General features: G+C 38.4%; 1 protein-coding gene across 2 annotated transcripts in view; it reads left to right on the top strand.

Moving 5' to 3' along the window:
• DISC1 (DISC1 scaffold protein) overlaps nt 1-12,586 on the top strand; it is a 204,249-nt gene that overhangs the window by 51,911 nt on the left and 139,752 nt on the right. For both annotated transcript variants that reach the window (XR_008238097.1, XM_052806849.1), the window contains exons 4-6: nt 4,039-4,189; nt 7,533-7,662; nt 11,733-11,968. Coding sequence is in view for 1 of the 2 variants with exons in the window: in XM_052806849.1 (XP_052662809.1) it covers nt 4,039-4,189; nt 7,533-7,662; nt 11,733-11,968 (517 nt within the window). In the remaining variant the exon portion in view is untranslated. The remainder of the gene's footprint in view (nt 1-4,038; nt 4,190-7,532; nt 7,663-11,732; nt 11,969-12,586) is intronic.

Here is a 12,586-nt window from a genome sequence, read left to right as displayed (position 1 = left end):
AACAGCATCAAGGTAAAGGGACACTTTGCACCCTGGTTCTTAGTCTCCTCTCTATAAAGGCCTGCTGCTGTGCATCATTGGAGACAGGCTGCTAGAGGGGTCTTTGGATCTGAACCTCGGACTTCTCTAGTTCTTACAAAATAGGTGACAATGTCTTTGATGCTGAGTATACAAAACCACTTCAGTCATCTTGGAAGCTCTAAGTTTTTAAGAAAATGAATGCTGGGGAGGTTATCTGGCTCTGGAAGTATCTAGCAGGTAAGAAGAAGATTTTAGGGCTGCAGTGTGTGATTTACGCCTGTAAACCGTACACAAATCCTGGTTTAGGTCCTTCAGATTTTTGGGGGAAGTGAGGGAAAGAGGGGAGGGGGTTGTTTACAGGACTGCGGGGCAGGATTGACTAGCCTTCTCTAGTTGAACTAGCTGAAGAAACACTTTCATAATGTCCAGCAATTTGTAGAATAGTATGATTGATCATCTTCCGACCTATTGGCAAAGAACAAATAGAAATAAACATAAATATATGCAGTATGTAGCAAATAAGGTTCTACCCTTACTGTGATGATTTTCTTAAATGTTTTTTAAATGATGATAAATAGTTCTGATAAAGTGAACCTTGTGCTCAAGGGAATAAAACCAATATCAGAATATGTAAAAAGTAGAGAGGTAGCCAGATGTTCTCATATGGTCAATTAAAAATATGGAAATTGCTTTGTTTGCTCAAAGCTATTACAAAATACAATCTTTGGAGACAATGTACTTCTCTGACTGTGTTCTGTTTGAGAACAGCAGCTAGCATCTTCCAGGCCTTTACTCTGGGTTGGCTATAAATTGAGTGGGATGTCTGAAGTGCACTAGGCAGTAGCAGATTGGGAGGGAGGTAATTTAAGGGTTAACTTTTGCTGTTTGCATTGAAGTAGAAGCTTCATCTAGGGTATCTGTAGGACTGCTGCAAGGCAGCAAGCTAGCATCAGAATACAGTAAGATAAAAGGCTGGTAAAGAGAATTAAGCCTTATTCCAAGTGCTTGTCTGTGAAACAGTATGTGTTGAATGCATGAAAGTTCCTTCATTTCAGAACTTCATCAAACAGGGGGTTTGCTTTTTCATGTAAGCTGTGTGTTAAATGACTTATTTTGAGGTGAATTATTGGACAGAGCAACGAAGTATTAAGCCTTTGTGTGTGATGTAGGTATCTGAGTGTGTGTGGTTTCTTTTTGTGTCTCAGTCCGTTGGTGAGCTCTGGGATTCTGTGAAGGTCTTTTCTGTGTTGGAATAACATGTTTAAAAGACTAAAATGAGGGTAAAAGAAAGTGGTGTCCTTGAGTCTGATGGCTTACAAATAGCAAAGGCCTTCTGTGTCTGCTTCTTGGCTGAAAAATCCTGGAAAATATGGTGGGAAGTGATCTTAGGAGAACACATTTGATCTTGCTGGCCTTAACCTTAAAAACTATGCCAGAGCTATTCCTGAGAGATGTTTGTCTGACCTGAAAACCAACACTGGTGGAGATTTCCTGCCTGTCCCAAGTAGATTGTTTTAGTGCTTTACTATATCTAACTTCTTTCCTCATCTCCTTTATTGCAGCTCAGGTTTGTTACTGAGGACTCAAGTTCTGAGGAGAGGTGAATAGCATTGTATTACTGCTTTCTTTGCAGCTGCCTCGTATGTAAAGGTACTGGAAGCTACTCCTTTCGGTCTTTATCTCCACTAGATTGAGGAACCCTGCTTATTGCCCTCTTTTTCACATGTCCTATTTGCTAGACTTCTGATCATTCCCATTACTTCTGCTTGATCCAGATCTCTCTTGAGCTGCAGTGCTGAAAGCCGGACTGAGATGAGCCTTGTTTGTGTGGTTCCCTGCTCTGTAGCTGGCACTGAGGTTCCTTAGTCTCTCCATGCACTGAAGACATCAGCCAGGTCAAACCACGGGGTCTCCTTTCCAGGAGAGGAGCCTAAAAGCCGAGTGATGCAGGGTTTAGCTTGGTGGTGTTGGAGTCTCTTGAGATGTAACCCCTAACTGCAATGCTGAAAGGATAAAAAATCATTTAGTGCTGAGAGATAACAAGCAGATATAGCCAGCAATAGTATTTATAAAATGCCAGTGGAACAAATTATTTAGAAACGTCTGTTAGTAGAAACTAATTGAATACTGTGTAGGCTGGAATATATAAAGCAGGATGCAGCCAAGAATTAATAGAGAGAGAGAGAATGAATTGGCATGTGAATGCCCTCATCTGTTTTCTTTCCCAAAATAGCCTGTTTCTAGGGCCAGGATGGGTAGGAGTAGAACAGTGAAACAACTGGACACACAAACACAGTGTGAGCATAATGATGTCAAAGAACAAGGACAACATCGTTAAATGGCTGTAGAGGGTTGCCACAACTCCTGCTCGGGTAACACAGGAAGCCCAATGGTGAACGGTTTGAGTAAAAGGAGGTGTTTCCACATGTTTTGGTGTTCAGTGGTCATTGGTCACAATCCAACCCTTACTTTTCTGTTTGTAACAGTGATATTTTTGATGGCTGTGTTTGAAATTCCACGCGACATGCAAATGCTGATCCGTTTTTCTGGTCAAAGTATGGGCTGGGGAGTCTCATCTAGGCCCAAATTCTAATTTCCTTGTGGTGATAGGGATAGGACAAACCTGTTCAGCTGTGGTCCCTGAGGAACACACCACAGATGTGGTTCACCTCCACTGCTGAAAAGGTGTTTCTGCTTTGCAGGAAGAGTATGCACACATGTGCACGTGGTCGTTGGGGGCAAGGCCTGGACCCTGTGGTAACTTGGGTGTTGGTCATTTCAGCTAGAGCTTTCTGGCAGCGCTTTGCACCCTAATAATAGCAACAACATGAGTTTACCCCAGAACAGTCTGCTGGCCCAGGGAGATCTAGTCTCATTAGTACGTTCTGTGTCTTTGTTCCACCCCATCGGCACAGAAGGGAGATCAGTACTAATGATAGATTATTGTAAAAATGGATCATTTCACTAAACCAGCAAATGTAAACAACCCCTCTTCTTAAAACCCCTTTGAGGATAAAGAAAGAGAATAAGCAGTAAAAAGCATGCACAGATGGATGTTACTCTGATAGTAACATGCATTGAAAATGTTAGAAGGGAAGGAACGCTAATCACACAAAATTGTAGGCAGTGAGGTCATGAGGAAAGTACTGAACTGTAAAGGTTTTCCATTTGTGGCCTAGCTCAAAACCCTCTGATTTGACTAATCAAAGCTGTTCTGGCTTGTTATCTGTCATGTACATGATTTTGCTAGTATGCTGGCACTGTAGAAAATAATAATTTGTAATTGGAACTATGTTCCTTTGTTTTTCACACAGGGACAGAAAACAAATAAGAACTAACTTATATAGAGAAGTGTTTAGTCTAAGAAATTTATAGAGTTATGGTAGAGACAAAGCAATCTCTTAAGGACCACTGTTATTTTTATTTAAAGTTGAAAGTAAAACTTTCTGCTGGATGATAAAGTAAGCATAATTCAGGAGAGCCCAGAATGCAATAATTGTTTAATTGCTATAATTGCATGTGCATTTTCTGCTGAAATATATTGCTGAGATATCATATGTGATTCTTCAGGTCTTGACCTAATAACAATGCAATTTTTTAAAAGGTCAGATTTTAAATGCGTAACTACCATCTAAGATTGTTTTAAAATTGGAGCAGTGAAGAGTAGGAGTTTTCTTAGAATCTAATTCAGAGCTGTTACTGTAGGAAAAGAGCACTGATAACTTTGAACCAGTTCTTTGGAGCCTTACCAAATTAAAACTCTGTGAAAGTGCTGGGAAGCCTGCAGTTTTGTCCTTGTCGTAGAAGAAAGTAGCTTAGCGTCCTGGTTATCTGATGTTTTCCATTGTAGTTGTAGTAATTAATGCTTGAGCAAAACAGACTGATATATTTTATCAAAAGGAGAAGAACCGTTTGTGAGGTGGATTTTACTTTTTGTTGATTGACCTTTTTTCTTCTTCAGGTAAAATGGAACCTCTTTGTCATTGTTAAGTAACTTTTTAAAAATTTAATTTCTAGCTGATAAATTTAGGCGGAAACTGGAAGAACTGGAGAAAGAGAAAAATTCTTTAAAATTTCAGCTTCCTTCAAGGCATCCTTCAGTTAGCAGTTTTTTGGATAGATTTATTATGCAAGTTCAAGCAGCATTGCGCTGGGCTGCCGATCATCGGTAAGTTTGATTCTTTATCTAAAATGATGCTTCTGTTTTTCTCAAAATGTGGAATAAAATTTATGAATAACTTTGATAAAGAGTTTTAAGGACCTTCTAACATATCAATCTGGAGCTTGTTTATGAAAATCCACCCCCGCCCCCCTTTTTTTTTTCTTTCTGCAACTCTCAGAATTGCCCTGAAAAACATTGATCATGATGAACGGGTGAATTAAATGGAACTTTTCTTACTGATGTTGAGTGGGAATGGGATCAAATCCTTGACACGGCAGCTTCAGCATGCAACAGCAAGGCAGCTTGAGCAACGGTTCCCCGCAGAGTTAATTCTGATGCTCCTTTATAGGCAATGAAAGGATATTTAAATGTGAAGTAAAAACAGATTCTTTTTTGATATGAATAGATCTTTGGGAGCTTCCTTTTATGCGTCACTTGTTAGGTGGCAGTAACGTGCTCAGCACTGTACAAAGTCACAAAAATAAATTCTCAGCCTTCTCTTGAAGGTATAACAACTTCAAAGATTGGGGGAATGCAAGATGCATTGGATGACCCAAGGGAGGTAGTTAGCTTAGGAGGAAAAAGTTGTCTCTGTTTCTAGGTCTTTCTTCAGCTATGCTGCTGGTTACTGTTGTTAAAAGAGGATTCTTCATAGGTATTGGAAGCTGTTCTCAAATGCAGTAGCACAAATGAAAGAAGAAAAAACCTTTCGTTTTCTGGGAGCTTGTACGTATAAAGGCTGCAGTGTGCTAGTCAATATGTTTGGATGTAATTTTTTATATACATGAAAACTAGAGAAAATAAGTACAGATAATAGGATTTTACTGTGAAATTTGAAACTTTTAAGGGTATTTTTAGCCTCTGTTCATAGTATTTAGTAATGAGGCAGGTTTAAAACAAACTGCACTCCCTCAGAGCTGTTTCCTCCTACCTTCTGAGGCCCTAAGAAGCTGTTTTACAGTTCCTTAAAGATTAGGATACAACATTCTGTATTTTATCATTAAGAGATGTTTGATCTATGCATTAATTTGTAGTAATGATTTTGGCTTTAGAGGTGGTGTTGTCTTCAGTGTTACAGAAATTGAGTTACTAAAGCATCCTTGAAATACATAGTCTGCTTATTTTTTTCCTATATAATGTATATATAATATATTTTTGTATATAAAATATATATCTTTTATATATAATATATACACTTATGAAAGTGTTCCTGTTCTTTGGATGATTATATTTGTAATTCTTCTCTTTGCACAGGTCTGAGAGCAGTGCCACTCTTCAGGGTCAGATGAATATCCTCTTCACTTTTCTGTCTTGTGCACAATGCTTTCTTTGAGCTTGAGTTTGACTGTTGTTGTGACACCCTTTCTTCTTCTCGCTTGATTCTTGTAGCCTTTCATACTGCTTTGTCTGTGGTCCAACTCTCTTGTTGATGCGGCAAGTGTACCCTTTGCCTTTAATAGGGGTGTGTTAAAATTTTTTCTGTTCCAACAGTATTTTTAGGTAGAACAGGGTGGAAAACATGACCACTTCTCCAAGGAAAATTTGTAGGCTTCACTTTTTGTTTTCCTTTTGAATTGGAACAAAACCAATATACCCAAGATTTCTTTTTTCACCTGGAAAATTAAAAAGATTATCAGACTAGCCCCAGAAGACCAGATCATTGCAGTTTTACTGTAGTTAAGCCAGTCTCATCTTTTTGCAAATAAAGAACTTTTTAATTTAAAAGTGTGTGTGGCAGGTTATTTGTTTAATACATGGGACTGAAATTCATGCCCCGTTTTTGTTTTACTTGATTAAATTATGAGGTGAGTTTTTAGGCGAATGCATTCAGTGTTGACATAGGATATTGGGGGCAGGTGGTAGGAGCCAGGTTTGGTTATGTTTAGCTTGGGAACAATACCATGTTTGTGCAATCACCCAGGTTTGGTGAGATCAGAGAGATCTTGTTTCTGTTTCCTCAGTACCAAGTAGGCAGATGTACATGGGACTTCCAAGGAGGTTCTGGGAATAACCTATGTTCATTGTGGAATGTTTCCTAAATTTTGACCATCCACTCAGAAATTTCTGTTGCGTACAGCTCTTGGGAAGATGCAGCTCTTACTAAAAGAAGGCAGCTTCAGAGCTGCTGGGAGGTGTGCTCGGCTGTAGCCACAGCAATCTATAATGATCATGGGGCATAGACACAGTGATGGCCTAGCACCTTATAATATGGGTGTCTCTTTGATCTCTTTTGTTATTACAGAAATACAGTTATACTGTCATTATGTCTATTTTGCATAAGTACCAATGCCGGTTCTTTTAGTGCCAGGGTTTTATTTTGCTTTTTTAGTACATTCTGCAGCCCATAGAGAGGTAGTAAAGCATGTGTCTTCTGATGGTTCTGCAGAAGAGGCAGGAACCTCTTGTTCTACACACCTGTTAAACAGCTGTGCATGGAGATCATAATTGCGTGATTAATCATGCTTAAAACAGACTTGTGATGCATGTTTTGTATGTGGCATGGATGTATTTGCTTCGCAGGATTATGATGGGAAACCATGCTTCAAAAACATTCTTTGTTTGAGACAGAGTATTTTTTTTAAACAAGATACTGAAATGTATCTGTACCTTTCATGTGGAAATGCACGTGCTTGTCTCTAGAGATGGACGCAGAAATGCAATTGGCCTTGCAAGTGCGCATGCCCTTATGCAGGAACATGCAAGACAAAACAGGTTTGCAGATGCGTTTTGAGAGGCTGATTATAGAGTTGATGCTTAATGTAATGCACTGATTACATTGGGGTCCAGTCATGCAAAGATTTACAGCCGAGGGGTCGTACTGACCACTGTGAGGAATCCCACTGACTGCAATTTTGAAAGAACTCGCTGTGCAAGAGAAGTAAAATTTGGCATCGTGGAGCAAACACTCCAGATGATCTCTAATGTAGTCTCCAAAAGCTGACAGAAGCTGCAAAAATGGCTTTGGCAAGTTTCTAAACTTCTGTCTCGGAGAGATTTTTCTCTGTATTGATAGAAATTACATGCCTTAGTTTTGTCTCTTTCAAGGCAGTGATGGATAAATTTCTGAAATATGAAAAAGCTGGGGGAAGCCTGAAGCTATACAAGTTTTCCTTTTTCCTTCTTCAGCATGTTGTAAAAACAGTGTAAATGTTTGAGATAATAAAGGAAGATATGCCAAGGAAAAATCTCTTGTTCTCTAAGTGTATCTGTTTAAGATGTAATCATTCTGGTGATGGAGTGTTATGACTCTGAAGGTAACGCATAGCATTCTGATCTATTTAATCTTTGAAATGTCAATACTCAGCAATAATGCTAATTTTTAGCTTTTGTCATTTTTTTTTTTTTAAAGGGTTAGATGTGAAGAAACCCAGTTGTGGCATGAAAATGAACATAAGCTTTTGAGATCTGCTTACCAAGAGAGGATGCAGGTTTCGGCCACAAAACGAAACCAACTTTTTCAAGAAAAGAAATGGTTACAGGTAACAGGACTGCAAAGTTGTCTATAAGAACCAGTGCTGCATGGGGAAAAGCTTGTAAGCTGTCACACAATTAAATAAATTTATTGTAATAGTGACTTTGCTTCTGTGCAGCAATTAGAGCCTTGGCTGTAGTCCAGTTGATAATCTAAGTGATGATTGGAGATGGCAGCCACAGGAGTTGTGTTAATCTCATTATGGAGAAGCAGAATTGGAAGGCGCTGTGGCTTGTGTGTGTGCTTTAACTTTCCTCATTATCTTTTTAAGTGTGCTCTTTATGTTCTAATTTGCCATTTTAATATTTCACTGATCTTCAGGAATTTTTATTTGAAGACAAAAAGTTTTCATCTGCTTATGGTTAGAACTGACTATAAATACATGATTTACCAGCTTTTGTTCCTGAAAGATGATTGGTGCATTTCATAAGGGTGAAGGAATCATCATGGAGCAGTCAGCATTTGCCAACAGTAACTTTACACTGACTTGTGATGTCACAACGTGGTAATTTGGCAAATGGAATGTTTTTAAGATGGCTTCTGTGCAATTTTAAATCTGCAAGCCTTTTAAGCAAAATTTAGCTCTTTCTTTTCACTGTTCTTCAAAAATCTAAGTTCACTGTCTAGTACAAGTCTTTGCTCCACCTTCTTCTAAACCTTGGTGATCACACTTGGCAATGTGACATCTTAGCTAGTAGGTCTAGTTTTCTTTTTTTTTTTTTGTGGTCTTGTCTTGGAATCTCATTATTTTTGATACTTTTCTTCCTTTGGATCTGATAGTTTAATCATCTGTGTGTTTGTGTACACACAAATATATATATATATATATATATATATATAAAAAACCCAGAAAGAAAGAGAAAAGCATCTTAGATGGCCATTGCAAAACCATACTTAGGATAGAAAAGACATTTCTTCATCTAGTAATCACCTTTGTATTGTTTAGATTTATTTCATCAACATATAAGAGGAGATATAGTGTAGTTCAACATTATCAGTGTCCAGAAAACTATTTTTGATAATCTAGACATCCAGCCAGCCACCTCAAGATATTCAGCTGAAAACTGCTGTACTTAAGACTCCATGCCAGCTAATGTTTTTATACTTGCTCCAGGTGAATCTTTATTCGTATGTAGTTATACTAGGGACAAATGAGCCACATTGTTGTACAGGCATGCTATTTATAACCATTTAGTCAAAATTATTGTGAATTCGAGGTTCTGGAGAATGCTGACGTGTGATGTTTGGTGGCTCCCAGCATCCCTTAAGGATTGCTCCTGCCCAAAATCTCACTTGATCTGAAATCAGGTGGGTTTTTTTGTTTGGTTGGTTTTTTCCTCAGCCCTACTTTACCTTCCTTTTCCTTCTACCCTCTCTCCTGTTGGTTCTGCATTTGTCTTCAGGGTTTTGAGAGCCTGTGACAGTATCTAAAATTCACATTTTAATGTTTCTACTGCAATCTGTACTTCATGGAGAACACCAGCCCATAAGTGAAGCTGGAGGTTTACAGTCAGTACTGATTAGCTGTCGCGTTAGAAATCTCAGTTCAAACTCAGATCCACAAAGTAAAACTCCAACTTATGCTTAGTGAGCCGAATATCATCTGCTGCTCCATGCTGAGACTTTAAAGTCCTTTTTATCTGTCCCTGGAGGCTGACCAGGAGCATATTAAAGGCTTCTTGGCATTTCTGGAAAAGAACGCGGGAGAATTCCAGTTTACTGGCTAAAATTGCCATTCTCCCAAGAATGCCTGTGAACTGTTCCCGAGCAGAACAGCTTTCTCTCTGTGAATGCAGATTGTGTGCTTCTGGTATCTATTTATGTTGTAAAAACATTTCAGTACTAAAAGTGTGTTTGTAAAACGAAATTCTGTTCATCTCCCTTTCTGTTCCCATGTAGGTTGCTTATTGCAGTGATTGCAATTACTACGTTTTCACAGAATATGAAGGTCTTTGTATTAAGTAGGGCCTATTAAGATTTTGGCAGTATTCCCAAACCAGTAACACAGAGACAGAATTGTCCTTTGTATGCACTAAAAGCCTAATTTGAGACTGAAAGAAACAAAACTGATGTTTTTGGCCTGCTGACCTTTCTGTCCTTGACAAATGCCTGTGGGTTGAAACATGGGCCATTCTGTTCTCTTGTCGCTAAATCTAAAACCAAAAAAGGAGGAAAATAATTGATGAATCTAGTGTGCAACACTGATATAAGTTGAATTTTTTGAGCCAGTCAACCTTTTAACATGCAAGGACTGTTTCTTCTTGTTTTAAGTGATACTCAGGGAGCTTGTTGCAGTGCAGCAAACCTGAAAGTATGTTTGTTGTCAAAATGAGTATTAGTGAACTAAACACTTAAATTACATGGAAACATTAAAAGAATGTTCAGGTTTCAAAGCGAAGCACTCAAAAAGCAAAGAAATGCCAAAGTCAGTTATCTGTGCATAGTATGTATGTTTTATGAGTGTCTTTAATTATATAAGCATGCCTTTTTTTGTCCTGAAAGCTGAAGATGGAAAGTGCTTGTTCAGATACTCAGAATACAATTTTATCTTCATTACTCAGTATTCGGTCCCAGAACCCTTTTACTGTATGCCACTCAAATCCTCTTTTGGATTCAGATTTATTAATTTGTGAATGGGCTCTTTTTACAGCATTAATCAACATGGCATCTGAGTGATTCAAAACCACTTAATTTCATCTCTGTTACATCGCTTTGGTGAAGAGTTATTTTTATTGCGATTTTACAGATAGAGAATGAAGAAGTGAATTGCCATAAAAAGCTATATGGTCGTTTCTAACATCAGTTTTGTAATGCCTAGTTATTTACCTGAAAAAGGGTTGGTGGTTTGGTGTAGTGGTTTTGTTTTGGTTTTTGTTTGGTTTGGTGGCTTTTTTTTTTGGGGGGGGGGGGTGTTGGTTGGTTTTTTTTTGGTTTTTTTTTTTTTTTTTCCATTTTTCTTTGTAGCTGGACTGAATATGGTCAGAGCATGGAATTGTGAGCCTTGATTTCTGTTGAGAGGCTATAGATAGCACTTCAGAGACCCCTCTTGTTGTATGGAGAATGGTGAACATTCAGTCTGTGGCTCTGTGGAGATAATAGTTTAAGTGGCTTGCAAAGTTTCACAGAGACTGTAAGAAATGTAGGAATAGAATCAAATTCTCCAGTATGGCATTCAACTACTTCGATAGTGAGTAGTTTTCCTGTGATTTTGGGGGTGGTGGTGGTGGGTTTTTGTTTTTTGGGGGGGGGTGTTGTTTGTTTGTTTGTTTTTGTTGGTTTTTTTTGTTTTATTTGTTTTTGTTACTCACTTTTCAATTTCTGGGACAAATGAGCCAAGGGTCATATATCAAATAACTCTTAACTCAGCAACCCAGACTCCTTCATGAAGTGCTCCTTCCTTGGGTGCAAGTATCTGTTGGGTTTTCAAGGAAAAATTAGAACGTACTCTTGCAAGAAACATCAGTATCATAATGCACAGGGTTTGAACTTCTGGCAAGATGAGTTCAACTGAGGTTGAAGCTCTGGTCACTTTCAGTTGAGGGAGGGATTTTGTGCTTTTAATTAAAATTAAATATTAATAATCAAAAGGACTGGCCAGACAGTGATTCACCACTTGCATTCTGTGCCTGATGTTGGATTGGAAGCCTAGAGGAACCATCGCAGGGATATTCTGCAGGTGTACAGATAGATGACTGATGACTTTAGGTGCCAGTCTGTAGCAAGATTCTGTTGTCATGGTTGAACTGAGATTTTGGGGTTTTTGGGGAAGTTTTTAACTTGGTAAGTACCCGTGTATTTTGAAGGTAAAAGATGACTGATGGTTGGTGTTGGAAGAGGAACCTGAAATTTGGTGTTGAAATGGAGGTGGGAAGCTTCAGATTGTGTAAGCACTAGAGTTTCTAAATACAATGGACCTAAGAATTTTTGTGTGTCAACAAAAGAATGTCTTCTCATTTAATATGCTAAATTGGACAACCTTAATTCCTGCTGCTTCTGAGGCTTGTACTGCATTGTTCTAGGGGTAGAGGGGTTTCTTTAACAGGGTTCATAGTAAATTCAGGTTTCTGTTCTATGCAGAAAGAAATTGAAGACCTCCGAGCAAGACTGGCCATATTAGAAGCAAAAGATCAACAGCTAAGAAGAGAAATTGAAGAGCAAGATAGGCTTATTCAGTCACAGGACTGTGAACTGACTGCTTTACTTAGCTGCGTTTCTTTGAAAGAACTAGAGGAAATAAGCAAGGCTGTGGATGACACTTTAGCATCCTCCTATCAAATTCCATTCAGTCTGGATCTTCCAGGGACAATAAAGAGGTATTTAAATTTCAATATGTTGTCAGTGATGTAGAGTCTTGTATCTTCCCCAGTGTACTGTTGAATTGGCTGTCAGTTGTTTTCTTCATAATTGTGCCAGCTAATTAGCTGGATTCAGACACTTCAAAATTTTCTAAGAACAGATGTTGAAGGTCTAATATTAATATACTTCCTCAAGAAGGAAGACTTTATAGTTATTTGAACGTCTTGCACTCAATATTTTTTATGGTAAAGTGCCACCTACAGAAAGCACATGTATCTATCAACTGTTAATACCAATCATCACTTTAAACTGTTTCTTGTTAACTGGTGGAATTTTTTCCCCAGCTTGCTAATGCAGTAATTACAACATATTTCTCACAGCCTGAAAGTGTGTACTAGGCACCATCCAAATAAATATTTGAGATGCTTCTTGCTTCAGTGAACTTCCAGTCATAATAAATTCCGATGTGATGAGTGTGAGGCTCAGATAGTGGACTCAAGGTAGTGGGGGAAGGGATGCAGCATGAAGACTTTTGGGACACCTACAGTTAAATGTGCAGCATATGATTCCTTTAAACGGAAAAGTAGCTACTCTTGGTAACGTTTTGGAAATAACCTCATCTTTATTTACAAAAG

The sequence above is a fragment of the Harpia harpyja genome, chromosome 13 (assembly GCF_026419915.1).
Source record: "Harpia harpyja isolate bHarHar1 chromosome 13, bHarHar1 primary haplotype, whole genome shotgun sequence".
In the NCBI taxonomy this organism is placed as follows: Eukaryota; Metazoa; Chordata; class Aves; order Accipitriformes; family Accipitridae; genus Harpia; species Harpia harpyja.
The sequence above is the reverse complement of the archived record's forward strand: the minus strand, read 5'-3'. Positions and strand labels throughout refer to the sequence as shown.